We start from the raw sequence: 27,863 nt of genomic DNA on the forward strand, positions 1-27,863 counted from the left end.
TGAGCTTTTCATTATGGGGAACATCTTTATTGCCCAAGAATCCACCTGAGAATGAAATAGCACGGCACAACTCATCCAAAACAAAGCTTATTTGCATCTTTAAACATCTCTGTTGGCATAGGACATGACTTATATACAGCAAAATGTACAGAACATACATTTAAAACTGCCATATCGCTGCGCTCATCAAAAAATATGCATTGAGGAGTAAAATAAGGAGCACAGCTATTTGTTGAATTGTACTGAGATTCCTTCCTTCCGAGTTTAATCCCTTCATTTAATATGTGCAGCAAAGGACACATTTTCATATAGAACTACTCTTCACACAAAACACACTAGGTTAGCAAAGCGCCATCACCAGTTTACCCCAAAACGTTGTGGCTAAAAGCAAAAATAGTGCACAAATTTCATACTACACATCGATTTCTACCATAGAATGGACACAGAGCGCCTCCCAAAATCCAGATTATACAGTATGGCAGCCATTTTATTACATAGTTAAAGTTATATCTATGGGTCTACACATCCCTACGACATTATGGATCTTCAAGTTCAAGTACAGACTCCACTTATAATCATGTAGTCTCGATTCTTAATGATATGGTACACGTAGATATCAGTGCTGCAGCAGAGAAGCTAGTAAAAAAATTATCTTACAACGATATCATTTAAAAATCTTTAAAAAATTATCATCCACTGTAATTGCTTTAATCTACTCTTTGTTATATTAATGCCACGTTAGTAAATAAAAAAACAGCAAAAGAACAGAGCCACTTTTAAATAAATATCACATTACTGTTGTACCATTGTATTATGACATGTTACGTACTCATTCCCTGAACAGGAGGCCGATTATTGTGTTATATGAGACGCTGATAGCTCAGTCGCTCCCGTTTGATCGTCTAAATATATGAATGCAGAGACTGGATAGATATTTTTGCAGTGCGCAATAGAGCAGGGATGCAGGTTATGTGAATGTCTTACAGACCACATAATGTTGTGGACGTTTGCTGGTATTATTCAATCGTACAAGTCTTCACTCTTTGGCAAGACTTGGGCTACATCCACACTACTACGTTTTCAAACCACCTCTGTCCACAAGAGTATTATGATAGCTCCCCTTTAAAACACACATCCCATGACCACTTATGTGCACGTGCTGGTATTCACAAGAAGGCAAGTGCATCCCGCTCAGGTCCCGCTGGACACAGGAATTGCTGCAGATTGCTTGAATAATAGTTTGTCTTCTGCTGCACGACAGCTATTAGTAAAGACAACACAGTAAGCTTATGGTTGATTTTCTATGTTGTAATCTATACTGGTAGCCGAGGCTAATGCAAAATGTTTTCTTCTGGGAGGAGGTCATGTGATAGGAGCCTGACCAATCAGCGAAGGCTACAGCAAAAGACATGAATGTTTCCGAAACTCTGTTCCTGCTTGTCTTATACTAAAACGCAGTACGGGAATTTTCAAGCTAAATTGGGGTCAGCAGTATTTCCAAACTTCTCCATTTTAAAACTCTACATGAGTGTGGATGCCAGGAGTCACTGTAGCATAGTTTATGCTTTTTTAAAATGAAACCGTAGTAATGTGGATGTAGCCTTACTGAACCCCTTAGGACATGTTTCCCTTTTCCTATACAAAAAAGGCTCTAAATGCACTAGAATGCATATTAACAGGCTTCAAGATGGATGAAATAATCCACAAGGATCTTCAAGTATCAGGTGGTCTTTTGACAAAAGAAGCTCTACTTTTGGCATGTAACTGTAAATATCTCTAGAAGGCGATTTCTCCTGCTTTTATGTGTCTGGTCATCTGCCATCTGCGTTCGATGCAGCTTAGATTAGGGTCACGAAACAGCACAGATGACAAACGTCCGATGGCGTCCATACACTATATGCAAATATGACTGCTTTTCCAAACACTCATTGGGCATAGGAGGGGTGCAGCTCTAAAAATATATTCCAGCTGCTTTCTGCAAATTCAAAACCTTACTTTCAAATGCAAGCTGAAATGGACAAATACATGGCGTCACACCCCACCATTACCCGTTATCCTTCACTTTTCTGATCACTGTCTGTGCTCAGGTCAGGCTTTGGCCTCCAGCAGTTCGAGGAACAGTTTGTGCATAGGCACGCGGCCATCCTGTTTGATGCTGCAGAAGTGCTGGACTGCACGGGCGGCCGTCTGACGGAGAAGGGGCAGGGTCATGATCAGTTTGCCGGCACGTCGGGGGTCCTCTGGGTGGTGGGTGGCCTCATAATCTTGGAGGGCCCCGTGAAGGACGTCCTGCAGTCTTTGAACGGCCTCTGAGTCCTCGATCTGCATGGAGTCTAACAGAAGAGATGGAATTAAAAAATCAAAAATGCTTTAGAACAAAATACACAATACACAAGAGTGCAGGTAAAGAAGAATGAAAAAAGTCAGCCAAAGAACCCTGAGGATACCTGAGTTGGCGAGTGCGATGGCCTTGAGAATCACAAATTCCTCCTTCTCCAGCCCCATGGTTTTGTACTTCTTCGCCAGCTGCAGGATGGCGTTGTTAAGGTCGAGCAGGCCCGCCAGCTTCGACTGCTCCTCGTCCATTATGTAGTCCTCAGCATACACCAGCTTATCCTCCAAGGCCAGCGAGCGGAACACCACTCGCAGGATCAAGATCTCCATCCAGCCGCTCTGCAGTAGACTCATCTGGTCTGCGAGTGAGAGGGAGGGAAAGCCTAAAACCAGAGAGGATACAAAGGACCAGTTAGAGATACCACAGAGTGTTATAATTAATTAATTACATATATATATTATAATATTTGGTATTATAATAATGGGTTAAAACATCATGATTGGCAGCTGAGACTGTCTCGAGCATGTTTATCCACGGGACTTTGATACTACAGCTCCATTCCTCCATCGCTACTGTGCAGACTCTAGCTCTCTGGCAAAATGTACAACATATGACTTCTCCCAATAAAACAATGAGAAAGGTGTATTTTATGACACACTGAAGCAGCGTGGAATCATGGGAGTTGTTGCCTTCACCACCATTGACGATGAGATTCTACCTGATGCTCAGTTGTATTAAAGTGTTATTCACGTTTCACAGCAAATGGCAATGAATAATCGTGATCCATTACGTTGACCAAAACAAACAGTGGAAGGTTAAACAGCCGCCTGGCTAACTGGTTCACAGTGTGTTTTTCATACATCATCCATTGTTTGCCCTGAAAGTTAAAGCAGTTATGTGCAAAGTGACGGATGAAGCAAATACCACAAAATCAAAAGACGGCCAAAATGAAGCATCTTGTTACCTTGAATAAAACTGTGGATTTCTCTGGATATGAACATTGTTGAAAACATTTTGGATAATGTATGTACACAAATCAACAAAATATACAACAGAAGTTGAATCAACATTTTATGACGGATTGTTACATGTTATATGTTAAATATCACTGATAACGCAGAATGTGTTTGTGGCATTATTTATTTCAAAGCGTGCGACTAAGCAAAGGGCAAAACAAAGGACAGGAGTGAACGGGTGGTGGATTTAATCACTCTCTGTGGGACACACCTACTTTGATTGACAATTACACCCCACAGGAGTATGATTAAACTTGATCACCCTCTCCACATAAACCTGCACACACACATGCACGTTTACGGTAATTAAAAAGATGATTTTACAGAGCGAGGGGAGGCGGGGCGGACGTTTGTGTTTTTGACACCATCAGTGATGGTTATCAGGATTCGCTGCTCTTTACAATCACCACGGGAACGTCAGTGGCGCCCATTTCCCCACTATCGCTCCCTGATTGATTAGAAATGCTGTCTGTGCACAGTTTCATTGGTCGATAGGGATCGGTATTCTGGCACTGGACCATCGATCAGGGACAGGGACCTGTGTGAATGTGAGTGTTTGGGCCTGTGTGAAATCTCAGGGAAATACATTGATTGATTTTAAGGTCATATACGAGTTAAACCATCAATAAAGAGAAAAGAGCAGGAGACTTGAGGAAAAAACACTGAGGGCAATGAGGAGTGTTGACATTTTGGGAGAATTGCGTTGCCAGCGTTGGTTGTGTCTTATCAGCAACAACAACAGCAACACAAAGCTGCTCTCACACTCACGTTCGACGGCCAACTCACAGCACAGACTCATAAAAAGGCCAAAAGCAAAGAGGGCAGTTGGTCTTTGGCCAGCTCATCTGCCAGTCTGGCCCTCAGACTTCAGACCACATCACTGTCAATCTGCCTGATGCGAGCCGACACAGAAAGAGGGGGGGAGCAGCCAGGACAGTTGCCCCGTCACACTCACCTCCCCTCGGGCTGAGAACTCAGATGGCCCGGGCCACTTCGCCCAGGACCCTGGTTCTCATAGCGATGAGGGCCATGTGCCCTGCCACTCATCCAGAGCCGATGTGACATGGTTATTACGCTGCTAGGAGGGGACGGTCTTTTTCTGTTTAAATACCCATTCTTTCTATGTTTTTGTCTCTTCTGTTTACCTTTGTTTTTTGTCTCTTTTGCCACATCAACCTGCTTCTTGAATGATGCTATGGTCCCTTTTTGTCAGGTCACTCGCATATTTCCCATTTCTGTCTTTCTGCTCATCCCTTTTATCTCTATCTGCCCTTATCGCCATCTTTCTGCCTCTGTCTTTCTGTTTTTTATTTGTCTTTTTGTTTTAAACTGAAATAGCTGACCGGTGACACCAACCACAATTTCTCAGTCAAATGGGGGACAATGTTTTCAATTACACTGTAATATCAGTTTATATCGTAATATCAGCTGCAATTTCTTTTTAGTATTTATAATTGCTTTTAAATCTTTAATTAAAAGATGAACTTATGTGGCTGGTCGGGAGAACAGATTGTCTCTAATGTTTTATTTGGTGTATTTTTGTGCCGCTTTCGTTTATTTTTTTGACAAGTTCTATTTGATTTAGTCTACAAAGCCTGATAGGAAGAATGTCTCAGTAGAGGGCTGATTTCAATCAAAATGCACCAAATTTCACATACATTAATATTTGTTTAATAAAAATTGGACCTCTACAGGCCTGCTCCAGAAATGTTTTTAATATATCTGTACAGTGCTAATAAAGATTTCTTGAATATTTTAGATTAAAAGTAGTTTAGTCTTGAAATTAGCTGCAGTATTTAGAAAAGTATTTGTTTTTAGCTTTAAAAGAAATATTTAAAAACGAACTTATCCCAAAGTAGATCTTTAAAACTTTCTTTCTTCCTTTATCACATTTATTTGGCTTAAGTCACCTGATGGACGTTCACCCTCTGTTGCATTTTATTTTAGTGACATTTTAAAAGTTTGGAGAAGATGTGCCTGACAGTCGGATAAAAACACATCTTTCCTGTCCCTTCCTTCCTCACTCTCCCCTCCTCTCTCCCCCTCAGGTGGGTCTCTGCCTCTCACCACCGCTCCTCTTCCTCAGCTCAATAGCTCCACTGGCAAAGGGCTACAAATACCCCCATCAGTCGGACTCCGTCTGTCTAGTGCACTGACAGTAAAGAGCCGACGAGAGAGGCAGACAGCTTCAGCCTGGGGGGGTGAGACAAGGGGAGGGTGAGGACAGGGAATGGGGGGGGGTTCTGTTCTCCTCTTTCTTTAAAAAAAAAAGGAGAAAAGAACAATGGAAGTGCTGATGAGGGACATCAGACACCGACATACACTCAAACAGTTTCTTCATGTCCACTTTGTAGAAACAAAGGGACAAATATAGTAGGCACACGCACACACACACACACACACACACACACACACACACACACACACACACCTGCTTTGTTTGTTTTGTAAGCATTTCAGAGACAGGACATCAACAAAAAAGCCAGGTGTTTTCCGGGTGGTGTTTTGGGTGTGGATAACCTCGGCTGATAAAGCTGTCAGGGCTTCAGTTGGAGCAAAAACACGAGGGCAGAAATCGAGACAGGAGATAATGTCTCTCAGTTTTTTTCACTTATACAGTCTGAATCTAAACTCGTATAAACTATGATGATCATGATTGTAGTTGATTCATTGTTCAAAACCCTGAACGTCAAGCTTTCCCGATTTATTTGTTTAAAATATTTATAAACTTTGCAGTTTAATTTTAAATGAAGTGCTGTGGATTTTAACAAGGTCCGTCCTCACAGGTTTTCTTTTAGACTCACGGACAAGTTTCCGTGGATAAAATATTGAAAATGTCCATCACAACCTGCCAAGCTCACATGTGTAAATTGCCTGATTTGAATACAACTGTGAAAAACTCAACTATATGAAATTCATTACAATATAAATAAATTGATATTTTTACAGTTGAGAACCTGAAGCATTTTAATCTCACTAAGCTGTCAGAATACTCTTCACCTCTCCTTTCCACTCTCTCATCCGCAGTAAAAAAAAAGAAGATCTGGACGTTCCTTCTGCTGTTCCAAGTGTTAGGAGGATTTCCGTAATTCAAACAGAACAGGGAGACGTCTGCATCCCAGGAAATGAATTAAAAGGTCCAGGTGGCCACTGGTCATCTGGTTGATATATTAGGAACACACAGGGTTTGGCAAGGGCATGGCGCGTGCACACATACACACACACACAGAGCACAGACACTGACAGACAACACACAGTCGCACCAACTTGCCCTCCTCTCTCTCCTCTGGGCATCCAGCGAGCCTCTTGGCAACCACACATACCAACAATCTCCTCCTCTGATCTGATTATAGACTTAATGCGAGGTAATGTGTGTGTGTGTTGGATTGTGAGAGTGAACAACTGGCTCACTGACTGACTGAGTGAGTGACTGAGGACTCGAGCCTGCTGTAGTACCTGGGATGTGTTTGGCCCAGCCGATGTTGACCACCAGCTCCCTGTCAGCCAGGTCGCACAGTGTGGTCAGCGCCTTGATGTCACTCTCGGGCACTGTGGGGTCTGGCATGGCGAAGATGCCCTCGGGCTCGGCCACCAGCAGCAGAGACACCACTTTGTTCTCCACCACGCCGCCAACAGAGACTGAGAGAGAGGATGATATTTGTTATTGTCAACCATCTTTTTTTGATTAAACTAATCTGCACAAGGTCACAGTAAACTACATTATATGACTCTTAATTAATGCTGGTCTTAATATCATGGATTGAAAATGGCTCACAACCCCACCTAGTGTTTCAAACCATCTTTGAATTTGCAGGGCCAAAGTTTATGTAGAGTCGACCGTTTATAGAGATTAACACCCTCAAATCAAAGGTCGGCTCCACCAGTGACTGTTTGTTGGTATCTGGAAAACTGGGATCATTTTTAAATCTATGTCGAAACCAAACCCCTAAACATCACATCTACCATTTATAGACGTCCATGTCCAGGGAGGGTTGCATAGGTGTTTTACATTGAGTTTAGCGTCACATAAAGGTACAGTGTGTAGAATTTAATGATATCTACTGTTGAGGTTGCATGTTGCAGCTGAACACCCTTCACCTCACCCTCTCCTTCCAAACATGAAAAAGAAACTGTGGTAGCCTTTAATTGTCATAAAAACTCAAAAGGTGTTTAGTTTGTCCAGTCTGGACTAATGTAAAAAAACATTGTGGCCTCCGTAGAGATGGTCCCCTTGATGTAAATATAAAGTATTTGAATATAAAGTAATTGAATATAAAGGGCCTTTTCTGGGGTAAAGAAAACTGCAATTCATACAGTTTAGATGAAACTAACTAGTGAAAACATCATGAGGATTATTCTACATTAAATTTCTGCCAATAGTTCCCATTCACCTAAACCTTACACACTGGACCTTTTAAAGAGTTAAAATATTCAAAACTCGAATGTCTCCTCCCCAGTGGGACGTTATATTCACAATGTATTTTCTTTTTCTCTGTCCAGTGAATCTAATGAGGTGATTTAAAATGTTAAGTGTTCCTTTAGAGGCTGAGAAAATTGTCTCATTTCTAAGGCTAAAACAAAACCCCACAGGATTATGTGAAAAATGTATTACACCATCTAACAAAGCTGAAGAATTTCTTCTAAGCTCGTGAAAAGTTGAAGTTTTGGAGGGGAAGGTATCGCACCTACGGGGTTTCCACAGGACCACAGTGTTTTGCGTGAAGTTCATCACAGCCAATTCAACGCTTCCCACTTCTCATTTCAAATATTTCAGTTGGCAATGATTAATGCCAACTCATTAGCAAAGACCGGCTATAAAAATGATTCAGCGCTGTGACAGACAACATCACAGAAAAACATTACTGAACTGTTTGGAACTCACAACACAGATAAAATAAGAGCCTGTCACATCTACAATAAACTAATCCATTAAGGTGGGCCGAGTGCTTAACAGTTATGTATTGCACTCAAGTATATGTGCACCACAGTTAATATAAAGCTTTGTTTGTGTGCCTACATGTTTTTTTCTGGGGCAGGGCGTTCTGTGGGTGCAGATAAGGGCTGTTCTCGGCATCTATTCTCCTCTTGTACTTCTGTCTGCCGCCTCGCACCCGGTCCAGACGCACACCTACGGAAACACAAACACAGAAGACGTTAATGATGCACAACAGTCACACTCTGAGTACACACACCAGGTTGTCTTTATACCACAGGGTAAAATGCTAGAGACACATTAACCAACAACATGTATCATCCATCCATCCATCCATTATGTATTATCATGTAACGGGGGCTGGAGCCAATCCCAGCTGACACTAGGCGAGAGGTGGACTTGTTGCCAGAGTATCGCAGGGTCAATATACAGACAAACAACCCTCGGTCAACCAAGAGTCTTTAATTAACCTAACCTCAATCTGCATGTATTCAGACTGTGAGAGGAAGCCACAGTCCACAGAGAAAATCGACACAGAGGGAACATGCAAACTCCACACAGTGGGACTCCAGGCAAAATAAAGAATTTAGTAACTTCTCGAAAGTAACTTGTATTTCAAATACTAAGATAAATATGTATTTGATTAAAAAAAAGGTAATTATTATGCAAGGGCCATTATTTAATGATATCTCACCAAGGACACTTCAGAATGCGAGCTGGAAGAGCCAAGGGTTGAACCACCAACCTCCCTATACCACTGAGCCACAGTTGCTGTTTTTAATCAGTAAAGACCCTGATGACAGTTAATAGGTCATCAGCCATTAGAAAGAGCCGATGGCCACTCATCTGCTCGCATGTCTTGACGATCCCAAAGAGACAGAGAAGGAGTCATGTCTAATGTCAGCGCAGCAGCACGCATCCTGTAACACGACACCCAGCTGATGACAACTGCTCATCTTAACAAGAATTGTGGAGACCTCATCGCCATGGCAAAGGGGGATTTAAGTGTGTGTGTGTGTGAAGTTGAAAGTCACAGTCACCCAGTGCATCTCTAAAGAAAATGCACGTGTCCAGCGAGTGCGAACGTGACTCAGGAAGCCTTTAGTAGTGGTGTTGGGTTACCTGATCTACACAGTGTAAATGGCCACAGTGCCCCTGAATAGATCCATAATGGCACTTGCGTCTGTGAGAGACACTCCAGGGGTATTATTTTCCCATTTGACACCTCACAATGATCCTCCATTCCTTTGAGATGGCAGCCTCCTATACTGACTCTTACTTACAGATATTTATGGAGCGCACGCATCAGCGTCCACGGCATTTAATACCATAATGTCCTTTTAATCAGGCATGTAAAATGTTTTGTGGGGTTACAGCAGTTTATGGGCAGGTCCTTCGTTTTTTGCATCATTGGTTTGTAAAGCAGAATTAGAGGATTTCTGCTTTATTAATTAATGGATCGTGAACAGAGACAGGAGAAAGGAAGGGTGGAAAGAGGTGCCAGCGAATAACAATGTGATGGTGTGAGAATGTGGCTTGTGACCTTTGCTGTAAGCCAGGAAAGCCCTTCCATAAGAAATGCTCAGATGTTGTAGGACAGCACACTTCCATGTTTTGACATACTCAATGGAAACCTGTTTTTTGGAAGTGGGTTGTTGGGCCTTGATGGGGGTGTGTACTCTGGTGAGGGCCATTCTAGTTTAAGAATAAATGTACTATTTCCTTGACTAGTGATGGAGAATAAAAACCTCCAGAAAAATCTGGAAGGTGAACCTTGAGCGGGGATTGTCTTTAAACTGTACATTAAACCAGCAGTCAGCTTAAAGTCCAATGGTCATACTGTAATTAATCCTGGGATATAGATAACTAACTAAGACAGCCCAAGAAAGGAAATGTCACATGTTGGTGTATTATGATATGTTGCACTAATTGCAATCGAGATAAATGTAACAAATTATCAAGATATAAATCTGAGAGCAACTTGTTGAGCCATGTTTTATACTGTTCTGTGCATCACATCTGGTCTAGTGATGGTTTAATGGGGTAAAAAATTAGATGGCAGCTTTGGGGTTAAGATAAGGACGGGAGAGGCACTGGAGAAGATTAGTGGGGTATTAAAGGAGAGATTGCTCAGGTAAACTTAGTGCTCTCTGACCCTTCGATGACACACAAGGGGCAAATAGTAAGTGTTGATTAGCTTGGGTACTTGGCAGGTGTCACTCTGAGGTGTGTAATGAGGGATGAGGGATTTACTTGTGTGTTGACATCAGATTTAACACAAACTGTTGGCAAACACCGGATTAAATCAAATTCTACGAGTCCATGATTAGAAAACATGCATTTCATAGGGGTGTATTTATGTGTGTTTGGAGCTGACAGTTATTCAAACACACACACACATTAGAGCTAAGTGTAACTCTTCACAGTGAAATGTGCTGACAACCAAAAGGCCAAGAATAGCTGTGGTGGATAACAAAACAGACACACACCTCCTCCCCGTTCTTCAATATGGCCCATCAGAGGTCGATAAAGACGGACTACCAAGACATTGATCTATTTTTTGCCGCTTTCATCACTCAGCCTTCTTTTGAGGGTGTCTGGATGTTCACACGAGGAGCTTTACAAGTTCCCAAAGTGCACATTGTACATCTGGACATCCGGACGTGGATCCTGACTCATCCAGGTTCAGGCCATCCATTTTTCCTGCTGCCACCACCAGCATGCGTTCACTACAAACAATCCCACGCTTTTCAGATATTGCGACAAATGTACACTTGGCGGCCACCGACGCCAATGTGCTGTAAATTTTCCCAGTGCGCAGCTTGTGGTCGGCACATGAAAAGAGATTTGGAAAGTTGGCAGCGAAAATAACCCATAGTTCCTCTGTCTGATGCGTTTCTCAGAATGCAGATTAACACAGCACGATTAACACACCTGAGACCAAAAAACAGGATGTAAGGGTCAGAGACAAGAAGACAAGATGAAGAGAGGAGGTTGTTGAATGCTGCACCAACACCAGTGTTTCTTAGACATATAAAATTTAACTCCACAAAAGTAGAGAATTACCTTTTTTTTAAATATTGCACACATTTTGTTAACCTCCATCTTTCTTCAACCCTTTGGAGCGACGGCAACTGCAGAAATGGCCACTAAACAGGGGGTTTAATCAAATCCGGCCTGGGGTCTATATGTCTTTTAGCTGTGTATTTAATATGGCTCTGACTCCCCCCATTAAACCTCACAGCTCCTCTGTCTCAGCCTTTACTGCCACCTCTCCTGGGAAGAGGGGGCATTATGAGACACGATGAAGCGCGTTACGAGGGCGCTTACGACGGGAGTTATGAGGGGCAGTTCGCATTTCACGGAGGTCTAGGAATCCCAAAAGGCATCTGGAGGAATTTACGAGGGGGGAGGGAAAGCAAAGAGGGTGGCTAGGAGAGGGGAGGAGGGGGGAGTGAGAGGTGGAGTGGGATGCTATTGATGCCCCTACCCTATTAAAAGCAGCTAATTTAGAAAAAAAAGGCACAAACACACAGACACACGAAAACACAGTGGTGCATAAATGTGAGTGCAGACTGACATGTTTAATATAAGTCATATGCACAAACTGATTCTGTGTATACATAACGCACACAAGAGCAATAAACAGATGCTCCTATGTGTTTAGAAATGAGTGGGTGGCATTAAAGGATCATTCCAGTTTATCCATCTGGGATCTTATTTTCATAGTTGTGGCCATTATTTTTATCCGAGATGATCACTGTCACAAAAGTAATTGCCGAGGACTGGGGACATGGCAACAAGGCTACGACAAAGCTCGACAGGCCAAGAAACAAAACAATCAAACAAGCTGTAGACAAGTCGACAATTTAATGTGACATGAACTATTACACTTTGGTGCTAGCCCCAACAAAGCACTCCTTCACAAATTCTTCATTAAAATCAGGTTTTCGAGTTTGTAGCACTTCCCTATAAGCTCGGCACGCTTGGTTATCGTTACAGTTCGTCCATTTAGAAAACATGACAGTCTGCATCCGCTATTCTTTTATTGACAGTCGCTACATATGTGTTGTGTCCACCCTGACGTTGACCTAAGGGGCCAGCCTGAAGGACATGATTATGTGCTTTTTTTATTTCATTGCAGATTAACTGTCATTCGGGCAGTCAGCTTTTCCTATAAAAGCCACAAATCAGTGGAACACCCCACCTGACAAAGTGAGGAGCTGCAGCTCTTTCAGTAACTTCAAGAGTCTGTTGAAAGCTGCTCAGCAATGTTTTCACTGTTTTTATTCATTTGACTCAAACTCTTGTAATGGGCTATTTTTGTTTGTATTGTATTGTGTTCATCTTTGTATCGTCTAGCGTTATGTTGCTGTGTTGTCTTTGTATTCTAACCTGCCAAGCGACTGCAGTTTTGAATTAGCTTCAAGCTATAATTCAGTACAGTGGATCAAATGCTGACATTTATGTTTTTAACTGTGCATTCAAATAAAATAAACACATTTATTTTATTTCTGAGTGTTTTCTTCTTGTATTTAAGAATTGTCTCACAGACTTAAAGTTTCTTCGTGCGTATTAAAAGCCATGCATGGTCACCTAAACAATTCCAATTTCTTTTTTCTGTGATAAAATCAGCTGATTTCAAGATCAACTTTCAAAAAGATGGTTTAATGAATATTACAAATATAATTTTACAAATTTTGACCGGCACTTTAAGGGATTGGAGAGCTGGAGGAATGGTGGAAGTTGAAAGAAAAAATTGTGAAAACTCAATGCTACAAAAACCATTAGAATTAACTGTGCGGACCAATTTTCCCAATTTGTAATCAAGCCAACAAGCTGCTGACTGACGGTCATAAAGCAGTTGGCAAGATTTCCTTTTTACTTCCGCTTCAGTTTGTTTTCGGATCCTGAGAACGAATACAATCCTTCATCTCTACATTTACTGTCCCTCACTCCCACCACAGATAACACACACATTTTTATCAGCCCTGCTCCTTTCTTTATTATCATCTGTCGGCCTGACACCGCAGGCAACAAGTGGTCGGCACAGTAGGAGGTTGCTAATGTTTTCCTTTTTGAGTCACTTCTAAATTTGGACAACAATATGTCACCAGACAGGCACACAGTCAGATGAGAGGAGCACCTGACCGCTGTGACTGACTCTGTGGAATTTCTACATGTCGCCATCATCATTTCAGATTTCTGAACGTACACATAACGAACATCGGAGAAATTCGCTGCACCAAAAATTTGGGATCTAAACTTGTTTGGTGTGTTGGAGTGTTTTTATATATTTTTTTTATACATGTATTTATATATATTTATTTTACCTTGGGCCAGATGGGTTATTTGAACCCTATCTATATATCTATTACTTCTAAACTGCTATAAAATAATGAGAAATCAACTAAACTTAAAATAAATATCTTGATTTAAATAGATTCATTTTGTGCAACCACTTGACAAAATAAAATTCAGTAAACATAAACATAACATTTGTTGTAGGAGCCCCTAGCAACAACACACACATGCCCACACACTGGCAGATTTCCAGAAGTTATTTCTGAGGAGCAGTGGCAAAGCAAAGAGCTGCTAACACGTCTATGCATTGTTCGGCCCTGTTTACTACACATACACACACCTTCCACACAAATCACAGCTGCCACCAAGGGCCTGGAGTTTAATTGTCAGAAGTTTTAGGTTTCACTGGGGTTTACACAGCTACAGTATGGGCCATCGGCAGTTTATCAGGTGGGACATTAGGAGAATCTCAGCTGGTAATCAGGGTATTGTTTCCAGGAATGCACAACAAAGAGATTGCTGTGTTACCTCTGTCTGCTTTATCTTAACCGTTTAAAGAATGAAATTTAAACTTCTGCCAAGTCCAGCAACCGAACAATCCTGAAAAAAAGCAACTCAAACAATATTTCAACCAACGTCTGAGAGTGAATTTAGTATGTCGCTGACCTTCTCTCAACATGCCCACGCCCAGACATTTCACAAATCGACAGGCCTGGCAGGATTTCCTTCTCCTCTTGGTGATTTCACATTCATTGGACGCTGGGCAGCTGTATTCAATGTTACCTGGAACAGAAGAGAGAATATACAAACACATGTTTTGAAATTGCGGAGAAAATGGGGCATAATTCAGATTTGTGCTTCTCAAAACACTTATTAGGAGTGATTAGGGGTTGGGAACACACTGTGGCAGCCAACTGTGCAGGTTAAGCCCGATAGCATTCAGCCAGGTGCTCTCAGCTGCCACCCTCCATCAGAAAAAGGAAGCATCTGATGAGCCAGACACTAGATTTGACTCTTTGATCTGACAGCAGCTCAACCCGTTTGCCCTCTGAACCCATCTATAGTAGCCAGCTCTTGGACGCCTAAACACAGCGTTACCCTGCCAGGTCCTCGACCCGGGGCCGCGAGCCAACACCGCACAGGATGCAATCCCTTCAAAACACTCACACTGCTCCCCGCTGCTAATGCACGCACATCCAATGCCATATGTTATCTGAAGCTTTAAAGTCCAAACTCAAACATGTTGACTGTATACATGACACGCTGCAAGTTTAACCGCATATCAGCTGTTTGCAAACAGGTCTTTATTTAAAGCCTTTGTGCAGTTTGAGAGTTGGAAGCTGTGAGCTAACTGATCTGGCTTGTTTATACCAAAACATGCGCTCATGGTCCAACTGCATCTGCACCGTGTTGCTCGAAAAACAGGTTTATACGATGCAGGAAGGCATCATCAGTCATGTCCAACAAACTCTGTTACTAAGCATAAACCCTGCTAATTTCTCTCTTACCCTGGATGGTCCTCTTGAAGAACGCCTTGCAGGCCTCACAGGACGCCACGCCGTAGTGGTAACCTGAGGCCACATCACCGCACACCAGACACAGCCGCTTGGCCACTGAGCCCAGCATGAACTCACACTTCACTTGGCCTTCTTCTTCACCAAACCTCCTGGATAGAAGAACAGGATGAGAAGGGGAGACATTGAGAGGAATGTTCTCAGATAGTGGTATTGCTTTCATTTGACACCTTCAATGGAGCAAAACACACAAAATATGGGACGACACACTGTAAATACCAACCTGTTTGTTCCTCCATTGTTGGCCAACCCCGCCGTGTGACCGTAGAGGCTGGGGGAGTCCAGCCCATTGCTGTGACCGAGGCCCTTATTTGTCAGGGGCCCGTAGCTTGAGTTTGTGTCCGACGAGGTGCTTCCAGGGCTGGGTTGGGCCGGGCTGACGTCTCCCTGGGAGCTGGGGCTCGGGCTGGAGGGCTCACACTTTATGGAGGAGGGACAGGTGGGGTCCAAGCCCCTCACTGACATCCTGCCCAGGTGTCTGCAGGGAAAAAAAGTTGTAAGATTGCATACACACCTTCTTGTAATAGATATTCACGATGGCAAGAGATTGACTTTCAGGTCAGCTTTAGATAATGAGTCACCTTGGTCCAGTCATTACAGTAATATTAATGACCGGTAGTTCAGGTCTGTGGGCTGTGATTAGTTTTATTAAGTCAGGCACCATTTGCACAGATAGTAATCATGTAAAGTAATAAGCAGCTTAGAGAAATCATTATCGTTAATTTATGGCCTTATATGTGCATTTTCAAAAAACAAACAGAACTACAACGGCTCAGAAAGCTCAACCCATTTAGGGCAACCATTCTACCTCCACCTCTCCATCTCTTCATGCCTTCATCTATGCATCCATCCGTCCCGGCCTTTTCTAAACCAGCCGTTTGTGATTTCCCACATATGCAAAGCTGCTGTCCATTACACTGCTTTGTTTTCGGAGAAGAAGACTGCTTAAGCAAACCTAGGGAAATCCCCAAACCAGCAATCATCCGCACGAGTATCACCATTATATTCAATCCAAACAAACTTTTCTTTCCCTCTCCTCTGTTTTTCTCCCCTCTCTATTGTCTCTTTGTGTCAGTTACTCATCTGTCATGACCTGTCAAACGCTACAACAGTTAGCAGTTAACTCTTTTATTGTCAGAATATCTGGAGGCATCAGACGAGTAAATTCAATGAGACGAGAACAAACGCTTTGCAATATAACGATATCATTTCAGAGCCAGTTCATTTACATGGAAAATCAAAAATTCACGGCCTCTGTCACAAGAAGAAAAAAGTCATCTGATACCAGCTGAGGTGTACAGTGGGCTCGCAGGCATGTGATTCCCCCCCCCCCCCCCCCTTCACACACACACACCATGGTGTGGATGTAAAAATAAAAATCATAGACGGTCTCCCACACACTCACACTTCACATTCACATGATCAGGAACATGCTACAAGTTCATTGCACACAAACACACACACATACGCACACACTTACAGACACATTTTAAAGCATGTGTCTTCATAAACACCCCAACACATACTTGTAGTCGCCAGGCCAACTTTAAACCCGCTGCCGTCTCTCTCTCCGTCTCTGTCGTACGCGCCCACATTCGGAGATACTCAAACCCACACACACGCAAACACACAGTGTCCACACATCACTACGTCTCCCCAATCTAATCTTGGTTTGGTGACGTTGACGTCCGAGTCGGTCTGCTTCCTGCCATGTAAATCGGCTCTCTCGCAGCCACAAGTCATTTGGTAGGCAAAGAAACTGGCTGCTTTTAACCACCCCCTGAGTAAACCATGGTCACGCGCTACTGACCCCTCTACAAACCCACACAAGATATCTTCCCCCATATAAACAGTGTAAAGGTGAAAACACAAAATATATTTACACATCCGGCAAACATAGAGCAACATTAGCATTCAATTGGAGTCATGTTTCTGGTCACCTGCCAAATTTAAGTCGGACAATGGGCCTCACACTGTATGTTCACCCTAACAATGATGGCAAGATACAGTGAACTAAGTTTTCAAGCATGGAGTCAAAAGGTTGAGTGTGAAACACTCGCCATGTTGGTGATGTTACAAATGGGCAAGGAATGACAAGCAATTTTCAAACTCGAGTTATTTGTTGCCAGGAAGAAAGACGTTACACAGAATACAGCATGGTTTTCATGTGTAAAACATGGGGACACACACAATAAAGTAAAACGTTAGTAATTAAGACAATTCCAGTAAGTGGACACCCTAATATTCACTCTTCATGTTGCTGTTTTGGTCTCCACCATCCTCTAAAAGAAATATTTGTCTATTTAGCTGCTGCCAAACAAAGCTAGAAACGTTCGATGTTGCTAACTGTTTGTCGGCCTAACCTGGTGATTGTAGAACAAAATTACCGATAAAGTTGTACATTGAAACCAAAACAAATGAAGCTAAAATGCTTTAATGTTGTTAAGTGTTGTTTTCATCCAGGGAAGGTATTGGTATATGGTGATGTATCCCAGCTCAAGTCTTCTGCCCCCCAACCCAACTCGTCATTAACCAATGAACCAGTCTTATGATGCCGTTTGTTGCGTCGCTCCCTCCCTCCATCTTCATTTCCTCCAATCCACTTTGAAGACCATAAAAACAGTACAGTGAAGAGATTTCAGTTTCCTTTTAAAATGACTCACTGGTGCTCTGATTGGCTATCAATCCTGGCCGTCAATAATGCCGTGTCAAGTGTGACAGGTACAGAGTGAGATTTACTTTGTGCCCACCCATTATAATGCATCAAGGGGAGGGAGAGGAGGGGGTTGGGGGGCAGTGTTGACGTTCTGCCTTCATAATGAAATGGCATTAGAGTCGGGGGGGTGATCAGATGTGATGTGATATTCACTGTGACAGATTACTAATCTACAACTCCACATAAAAGCCCATCAAGGAACAGTTGCTGCAGCCTCACACAGTGGAGAAGAACCAGAGCGGATGTTGTGCGTCTGTGTGTCAGCGGATTTGTCAAAGCGATCATACCTTACTCCCTTTGTGCGCCAGTATCCAAAACAAGTCTAATTGCACCTCGGCAACAAAGGCCAAAATGCAGCGTGAAACGACAAGGCGAGAGGCGGAAGAGAAGAGGCGGGAGGAAATTACAAGAGAGGCAGACAGATAGAATGAGTGTTGAAAAAGTGGGGAAGGGAAGGAAAGAAAGAAAGAAAAGAAAGAAAGAGGCAGTCCTGTGGCTCATTAACCTGAGGGCGTTGAAAGAAAAAGAAAGAAGGCAACACTCACTTTCAAATGAGCAGAGTCATAATGCAGACAATGACCCACTGGGAGGGAGGGAGGGAAACAGGGAGGGAAAGAAATACAGAAAATAAGAGAGATATAAATGAGAGTGAAGGCAAATCTAAACCTTTTGGGAAGTGACAATAAAACACAAAGCGACAAAGATTCTCCCTGTGAATCTGCAAAAAAAACACTTTGCAGGACTGAACTTTTGGTTCAACCTCTAATCCGACCCCACGGAGCAGTTTTGTAGGTCAGTGGGGTCAGAGTTTTTTTCTTCTTTTTTTTAACTAATGAGAAGGTAGGAGATGAGCAGGGATCAGTGGCACCCCCAGCCTGCTGTAAGAGCCTTAGCCAGGCTTTGGACGAAGCTGTTAGCTGGGAGATGAGGAGCCTGCGACTGGAGCTCGAGCCTACGGGCTCTGTAAACATGGATAGCGTGCCATACAGGGGGATCATCTGCAGCCGTCACTGCCTTTTCCTCCTTTTCTTTATCTCGTTGCATCTGTCACCAGCAATCAGCCAACGTGGGCATCCACATGTCTACTCGGCTTGTGGCCTCCATTTTTTTTTTTTGGTCCTCGTCTGTTTCGCTCTGTCTTCCCCCGGGAAAGTTAATTTTGAATCCTGAAACGCTCGATGAGGTTTGTTCTTGTGAGGAGCGTGATTATGGCACCGCTGATAAAAGAGCAGCAGTGATGATAACTTTTATGATTACAGCCAGAAGAGGCAATCAAAAAAGAAAAAGGCAGTTTCTGGGTGATCACACAGCCGCTCTCACATCTTTTCACAGGCTTTCGTTTTCTTTGTATTTTTTGTTCGAGTTGATGGAAGATTTCTTTGGGTGACCCAGGACGCAGCCCCCCACCCCCCACCGGTCGTACCCACTTGCCATCACTATCAACAAACAAACACACAAACAAACACGCTGAACAATGACAATTGTAAGTAACGCATACAAACCTCCAACCCCCCCCCCAGAAATTTCCATCTAAACCTTCTCAAAGAAGAGAGATTTTAATTTATTTACATTTTGTTGCACCTCAACAGAAATAAAACACTTGTGGAATAACTGGATTATAAGTGGAGTAGTATAGTAGATATAGTTCCTGAAAATGATTAATGAACTACGTTGATTATTTATTAGTAGTTTGAGACATCGATGAAGCAAACCAGCCAAAGTTATATCAAGATAAAAAAACAGTCAATAATTATCACGATAAATGTCACATTATTATTTCAGTTTAGTTTAAAGACAGATTTTTGCTCCTGAGTGAAGATGGTATAAACTCTTCTTCATGGACAGACAATGACAAAGATTTGATAAACAGCTCCTTGCCCTGTTTACACAATGTAAAATCAATATATTGATATATTCGACTTTTGTTGTTTTGCTATTGATGAAATCTATATTCCGATAATTATATATAATTTGTTGCGCAGCCCTAGTTAATTTACAATTTTGGTTTTGCACTGCTCGTCCAATAAAATATGCAACTTAAACTTAACCTTGGGCTCAATGAAAGTGAAATGAGATTTAATTAATATTTTTTGTAGATTCCATGATAAATAGAGAAAATCATTACTGATCAATATATTAATCAATGATTAAAATAAAATCATCAACAGTGTAGAGCTGCAAGAACTAGAAAATACCTTGAACTGTAATTTTATGCAAATATTTGAATAAGTGTAAGTCAAAGGGAGATAAATGTCGTGAATGTTTATGGCGCAGAGGTGCATCATTGTTCCTCTGAACGAAACAATGAGACAGTAAATCATAATGAATGAAGAACAAATACTGTAAAAACATAAATAGAAAATGATGATATCGATAAGTTGTGTCTTGTAACACTTTTTGATTTTTGTATTAAACTTAAATCTCACACTAGTCTCCTGCGTGAGAGATGCTTGCTGGAGTTTACACAGATGTGTCAGGCATGGTTACAATCACAAGCAACACAATCACACACTAACACACAGGAATACAGAATATCTGAAGTATATTATGAGACAAATGTGACGTTAACACACAAAGACCCAACATCAGGCATCACAGAGAAGCTGTCAGTCATCAATACTGAACCTTCCACACTCGACATCCGTTTACACCTGAGACACTGGCTCAGGTGAAATCTCCCATCATCCCCTGTGGAGTCAACGAGAGAGGACTTACTCTGTGTCAGAGTGGTAGGTGAAGCACTCTGGGAGGTAGAGGTCGACTAAATCCATGTGCACTCTGCCACCATGCTCCGGACAAGAGAGAGAGGTTGAGTCCGGGGACGTCTGCTTCTGTCTGACTTCTCTCGATCTTCTGTCTGTTCTGCTCCTTCTCCTCTACAGCCTCTGGTTTCTCACTTTCTCTTTCTGAATCCAAACTTTGTCTCCATGTACTGCCCTCTCTTCTGCTGTATCAGACGTTCAGCTCCTCTATCTGTCTGTCTTCTTACCACTCACACTTCTCACTAGCAGCCTCAGGCCAGCTGTTCCTCTTTGAAGTCCTCTTTGTTGTGACAAGGGTCTCCCAGCAATGCCCCTGCCCTCATGAATACACAGCCTCACACATTTGAATGGCCTTCCTCCCACATGGCTGAGCTGGCAGCTGATTGGCTGCGGCCTGAGCAAATGAGAGGCAGCCTCTCCCTGGGGCAGGTGGATAATACTGTATGACGTGAGGATGTGGTAGTTTAACAGGTTTTAGTTCTTAGCACAAGAAAGGAGAAGATGAATTGTCACTTATTAGCAGCTTGTTTTGTCATGTTGTGTCAGATCACAAATGAGATTATAAAATGAGACAGGATACATGATCATCTCCCATTATTGACTGGCAACCTGTCCAGAGAGTACTCCACCTCCCTGTATAGATAGTGGATAGACGTTACGTTAATTTGTTTGTGGGTGTACAAATGTGTGTTTGTGTGTCTGCTTAGAGAGGGATTGTGGACGATCTGCTGTGGATCTGTCTGTTAAGTGGATCAGGACGTAGTGACCACAGGTTGCACAGGTCTCAGCTCCAACTCCGACTGTAACTCTCACAGGAGAAAGTAGTGGACTGATTCAGTGAATTACTGTTTCATGATAAATAATGGTACCGTTTAATACATTTCATGCATACAGAAATCCATTTAAGTTATATTAAATTGAATAATGATTTCAATTAATTTCATGCGATCAATAAAAACATATTTTACTTATTTTGAAGCAGTGGCACAGCAGCACTAGCACACGCTCTAAAGCCTACACCAATGAGCTTTAATATCAACACTGAGGTTAAATTACATTTCTAAACATTGCTCTGGTCTCCTTGTTTTCTGTCGAGCATAGTGCCAGGTACTACTTACTGTGCTTCTAAGTTTGTGTGCACGTGCCTGTTGTAAACGAAAGGCAAAAAACACCGCATTAGGCACAGGGCCACAGCTGATTAGATCAGATAAATGTAAAAGCTGGAAGTCAGTTAAGGTTAAAAACTTTCTACAGCCATCAGTCACAAAACACTAAAAACCCTGAGGCCTCAGCGTTATATTCTGGTATATGTGTGAGTGCATGGGATGGAACATTGAATAAATGTTGGTTATGGTGCAGTATTGTAATTAATACATGTACATTATTGGATCAGGATTAGGTATCCAGTGCTGAATGGAGAATTTACAAAAAGCGGATGTGGAAGATGCTGTTTCATATGCAAGGTCAGCTAATCCCAGAGATTTAAAAGTGAAAAAAATCAAAACACTGTTAATATATTGTAAATGTTTTATGTTTTTCTCTCCAAATATGTAAAATATCCTTCACTGAGCAAAGACAGAGTAGCTGAAAATGCTCCCTGCGTCTTCCAACATATGGCGAAGCAAGAACAATTGTCTTCAGTCGGAAAATTCCCCAGATGAATCACAGTTTGAAACCACATATCAGCCGTACACACGTCAAAGGGAGTTTGGTCCTCGAAAAGCCTCTGAGTTTCGGCTACTGTTTTCATGTCAGTCTCGCTCCGTCGCTTGCCATGACGTCGTGCTCCGAGCTGACCCCCGGCCTCACCGGCCTCCGCAGGAATGAAATCACCTGCGTTAATCTGCTGGCCAGATAAAGTGCCAGACAGCAGACTGCATGGAGTGGGCCTTATCTCATTATGCACCAACATGAAACACCCGGCCAGGGGAAACACACACCGAATTAAAGCGGGCCACATACACACATACTACATGTGCAAACAAACATGGACGCAAGCATGTGCAAACAGAGGAGGGAGCACATATAAAAAAACACAGATAAAGAGTCAGGTACTTTTATCTCAATCATAAAATACAAAAACCCAGACAGAGTGCTCGTGTCGTATCAAATCGAAAGTTAATGTATCACTTAAAAACATTATCTTCTATAAACCATTTAGGAAACTGAATGTTGATGTTAAGAGAAGTGGTTCTTATCTGTGCGAGGCTTTTTATTCATGAAGAGGAAATGTGCGTGTTGCAATTACAAAAGCGATTAATGATTTTTTATCAATGCTTGATATTTTCCTTGGCACCAGCTGAGCCGTCTTCACACAGCACAACAATAGTGCAGCACACTGGAGTCAGGCCACGCTGGCGTCAGGTGAAGCACTTGAAGGAAAGAACAGTTTATTTTCTCTGATTATGTCCTGAGGGGAGGTGATATAACTAAAAACTTGAGCTTAATCGGGTCGAACAATTATCATCAAACGAGTGCAGGATAATAAATTCAGATTCAAGCTGCTGGAGAAGGTTTTTTTTGTGTTAAATAAACGATCAAACTTTTAGCCATGGCTCCAGGAACCGATTACCATAAGATTTGTTGCAGACATTCATGGTGCCCAGAGGATGAGCCCGACTGACTCGTTCTATCATGAAGTTGATGTTTAGGGTTTTAGGTGAAATGTCGCAGCTATTAAAATGCCCTGAATTTTCTATAACAACCCCTCAAAGCATTTTACATCACAGTTTACATTCACTCATTCATGCACACACCCCTACAGCATGTGCTACACCTAGCGTTTTGTTCTAACACACATCCAAATCACACGTGGGGTCGACATGTGGACTGGAAAAGCCAGGAATCAAACGCACGATCCTTCCGCTTAATGGACAACCTGCCACAACTGTCCCTGGATATGGCATGTCAATTTTTATTCTTTTATTTATTTTCTTCCAACAGCTCAAAACTCAACTATGTTCCATTCATACTGATATAAAGCAGACGTCTTTCCTTGGTAAGTGCAGTTCTATTATTAATCTTCTGTTGTTCAATGAATAAACTACGTATCTAATTTACTGTATATATATATATATATATATATATACATATATATATATATGTGGTAGGATGTGGTATGGCACTAATAATGTAATTTATAGCAGATATATTGTGTCTGTATATATGACAATCAATAGGTAACGAGAAATGCAAAAGTTATGGCAATTTAAAAAAAAGAAATGAAATCATCAAAAGCACAGAAACACCCAAAAATAGCAGACTGTAACTCAATACACAAGAAGACCACATGAACCAAAACAAGACGATGAGATCCAGAAACGAGTTAAATGCAGCAAATGAAACCGAACACACGAGGCTACGGTTAAACATCAAAACTATTTTTACACTGTCGAGGCCGAACTGAAGACAGGAGTTCAATAACACAGCACCCAGCTGCTGCCAGCTATTGACCCAACACCAGATGCATCCAGTTTTCTCTGAAGACAAGAGAAACGTGTGTGTGTGTGTGTGTGTGTGTGTGTGTTCACCCCTTTTCCTCTACAGTCCCCTAAACTCATAGCCACCCAATCTCATCCTCTGGGGGACAGCTGTCGAATTGACTTCCAAAACTGGACAGTCACTCTGTAACTCCAACCCCACTCCACCACACGCACACACACACACACACACACACACACACACACACACACACACACACACACACACACACACACACACACCAAACACACACACACACACTAGCATCAGTCCTCAGCTCTGGTGAGTGTAATCTGCTTAGTTTATGCCTGACTCCCAGTCATCCATCAATTACTGAGACAGAGGGAAAGGCTATTGACACTGTGTGCAAACACCATTGTCTCGCTGCGCCGACACACACACCCTCTCAGACACATAAATGGGTTACAAAAGGGGGGAGAAAGAGAGGGAAGCAGCAGGGAGAGAAAGAGAAGAAGATGGAGATATGGCAAGATAGAAACCAAGATCTCTAATGATATAGAAATAGTGAAATCTTCAGTCTGAATGTTTTACAGTTTGATGTGGTAAATACTGCAGATGGATGGGACGGAAATGATGCATACAATGATGGACTGACAGATGAGCACTCGGAACAGGATCGGTTTCATTCCATCGATCTGTGGCGCACTGTGCAGGGATCAGAGGTCACACTCACTCACACTCACACACACACACACACACACACACACACACGTTCATGCCAGAAACCTTAGAAATCCTGTGGGAGAAGCTCAAAGCAACATAACCATAGAAATGTCACTAAGAGACACTGGGACCTGCTGCTGCTGCGGCTGCTCCTCAGCGGGTCAATGGTCATCAAATGGTTTTCACTTATCTTTAGACTCTACAGTCCCACAGGGGAGGAAGTGTGTCAGGGGAAACGTATACGCACAGGAAAGGCTTTCAGGCGAGCACGGTTTCATTACAACTAATTTGGGATCATTTTATGACTATTGGAGACTAAAACTGAGCAATGGCCGCCTCCCGGTTTACATAGTTTAATAACATGCCTGCATTGCCCCCTAGTGGAGGAATTTGTCTGGCATCCACAGCAGGTTTCCACAAAGACTTGAACTCACAGGTTTGATAAGGGCTGACTAAGGACTCTGATGGAACTACAGTTTGAACAGTTTAAAAAGAGTGTTGGAGCGTGTTTGGTTCTCTAGTGCCGTCGTCTTCTGCGGAAAAAGTTCTTAATGTGATTGTGAAGCCAAGCCTGTCCTAACATTAGAACGTGTTTAACCACAGAGGCAGCCCATTGTATTCTGGTCGACGTCTGCTTTCAGACATTAGCCTCAGTTCACAGAGCTCTAGATGATCTGAACAGGAGGGTTATTACCAGTAACCAACATTTTCTCTTTACCAAACTCATATGTTTGCACTTTATTGACCTGGCTCCATCATTCTGTTTCGTGATGTTGTAATTCTTGTCTAAGGATCTCTGTCGCTTTCTCCATTTTTATTTTGGACCTAACTGCAGCAGTTTATGTTAATAGACCCAAATAAGGAATTTTCCTTCTCTGCTGCTTTAATAATTCATTCAGTACGTTGCAGTGGTCCTTAACCTTTTAAGCTTGTGACCCTTTACATTGAAGTAGTCTGGAGATTTATAAGATTTACTCTGTAAACTTTGCAAATGTTTCATTTAAATCAAACAGTTTTAGGTCCAAAGACGTAAATATATCCAACATTCTACAAATTAAACAGCTTATTGAAGAAAAAATCATCATTGAATTCCTCAAATTTTTCCTGCAACCCTTTGGTTTATGTTGTGTCCCTTGACAATGTGTTGTGATAATGAATGACTAATCTACCAAATAAAGTAAAAACCACCTGAACCAACTACAACAGTAAAATTATCAATCAGAATTAACAATCTAATAAAATAATATTGTGTATATATATATATATATATATATATATATTCAATGCACATGCTAATTCACAAGTGAACCCCCATATACACCTGCTCTTAGACCTCAGGTCAGGAGCCACCAGTATGGGCAAAACAGACACTGAATCCTGGGAGTCAGCAGCGCACACACACACACACACACACACACACACACACACACACACACACACACACACACACACACTGTCTACTTATCACATAACTCTTTTATCTCCACAGGTGGTACATTTAGTCCTCTGACTGTCTTTCAGCATGTCTGTCAACACACATACACAAAAAAAACTACCCTGTCATGTTGGTTTTAGAAAGAAAGTCCACCTCAGCGTTGTTGCGTTCACATTCTAGCTTTCTTGTTATCTCCCCGTCCATCCAGCCCCCCCCCTGACGTGGCCTAACACATTCTGTCAGCAGCTCCACAGGTGAGCCGGTCTCATCTCCCGAAACCATCCCCACACCACGTAGAGAGCCAAACACCAATTCTCATCTGTCTTTCTCCGACTCCTTCTCCTCCCTCTTTTCTCTCTGTGTCCTTCTTTTTGTCTTTCATGGAAATTCTACGTAATAATTCCTTCCCGTCCCTCCTCATCTCATATCATCCTCATATGGCTGCATCCAGGGGCGTTGTGAGGATTTCCAGGCTTTCAGGCGAGATTTGACAAAAAAAAGGCCCCCTCTTCCTCCTCCTCACAAACTGCCTCATGGCTCCCCTCAACCCCACCCTTCTCCAGGCTTTAGGGGGGTCCTCTCTCAAGTAACCCCACCCTCGGCCAGTTAGCCACAGCGCGGCACAGTCCAGCGACTCCCGGCTGTGCCGTGGTACACCAGTCAAAACGTAATTTTCTGCAAGATTACACATGATAATGAGTCGCTTTGGAGGGTTGCCATAAACGATGACTTCCAATTATAGATGCATAACTATCGATCTGTCAACAGAAGCTGAGGTGAAGGAGAGTGGAGCGAGGAGAGCGGCGGCCGAGCTGCAGAGATGTACAGTAATGTTGTGTTTACTGACATCTTTGTACAGCACACACACACACACAAAGAAACTGGACGCTGCTGCGGACAAACTGAGAAATTGCTGAACTGCTCGCAAAGTCCCAAATATAGGTTCGAAAGCAAGTATCGATGGCAGCCAATAAAAACCTGACAGATGAGTTCACCTGGGAGCAGAGCAGACCTCTACCTGGTCAGGAACACACGCACACACACACACACACACACACACACCTCTGTTTCCATTCAAACACAACACTGGACTGTTTCGAAGCAGACAGCAACAAAAGCACATCAGTCCATTTGCTGCAATTAAGAGAAAAAACCCTGCGTCTACTTCTCCCCATTCTCTTGTCTTCTTGCTTTAGCTCAGTACTCACGGTCAGTTTCATCCACTGGCTGCTGCTCCTCCGCTCTACAGCTGCAGTCAGTCAGTCAGTCAGTCTCAAGGACAAACGCTCCAGCTCTCCTTGCCTCCGGTCTCTGTAGCTCAGCGATGCAGCAGCAGCATCTCACACACACACACACTCATATACACACACACACATTCCCCCCTTTCTCTCTCTCCTCCTCTCAGCATCTCACTCTGATCCAGTGCTGAGTTTACTCACCTGCCTGCCTGGCTTCACTCGCATGGGAGTCCTGAGAGAGAGTGTCAGACAGAAAAAAAGTGTGTCTAAGAGAAAGGGGTGGTGGGGGGTGTTTGTGTGTGTGTGTGTGGAGGACACGGCCAGCATTCCCTCACAAGCAGAGGGAGGTGGTGAGTTGAAGGGAGCGTAGAGGACACATGGATACA

The 27,863-nt window shown here is 42.6% G+C and overlaps 1 protein-coding gene across 4 annotated transcripts; it reads right to left on the minus strand.

Annotated features, from left to right (window-relative positions):
• Positions 1 to 27,828, minus strand: LOC109632330 (estrogen-related receptor gamma-like). 4 transcript variants are annotated; one of them, XM_069515229.1, is made up of 8 exons: positions 27,679 to 27,828; positions 15,386 to 15,640; positions 15,097 to 15,254; positions 14,255 to 14,371; positions 8,369 to 8,479; positions 6,808 to 6,990; positions 2,448 to 2,717; positions 1 to 2,333 (listed from the first exon to the last, which is right to left on the minus strand). In XM_069515229.1, the coding sequence occupies exons 2-8, from the start codon at positions 15,625 to 15,627 to the stop codon at positions 2,089 to 2,091; spliced, it is 1,326 nt and encodes a 441-aa protein (XP_069371330.1). In that variant the 5' UTR covers positions 15,628 to 15,640; positions 27,679 to 27,828; the 3' UTR covers positions 1 to 2,088. The 4 variants fall into 4 exon arrangements, with proteins under 4 accessions (XP_069371330.1, XP_069371329.1, XP_069371328.1 ...); XM_069515228.1 differs by lacking the exon at positions 27,679 to 27,828 and adding an exon at positions 27,448 to 27,588; XM_069515227.1 differs by lacking the exon at positions 27,679 to 27,828 and adding an exon at positions 20,594 to 20,965.
• Positions 27,829 to 27,863: the final 35 nt, after the last annotated feature.

The sequence above is a fragment of the Paralichthys olivaceus genome, chromosome 19 (genome assembly GCF_024713975.1).
Source record: "Paralichthys olivaceus isolate ysfri-2021 chromosome 19, ASM2471397v2, whole genome shotgun sequence".
Classification (NCBI taxonomy): Eukaryota; Metazoa; Chordata; class Actinopteri; order Pleuronectiformes; family Paralichthyidae; genus Paralichthys; species Paralichthys olivaceus.

Excerpts from the sequence above, each read along its gene's own strand:
- LOC109632330 (XM_069515227.1), bottom strand. The coding sequence starts at position 20,649 with ATGGATTTAGTCGACCTCTACCTCCCAGAGTGCTTCACCTACCACTCT. Across the intron at positions 14,372-15,096 it reads CTTCAAGAGGACCATCCAGG|GTAACATTGAATACAGCTGC; the intron begins GTAAGAGAGAAA and ends CTTCTGTTCCAG. Across the intron at positions 8,480-14,254 it reads CGTGGGCATGTTGAGAGAAG|GTGTGCGTCTGGACCGGGTG; the intron begins GTCAGCGACATA and ends GTGTTTCCGTAG.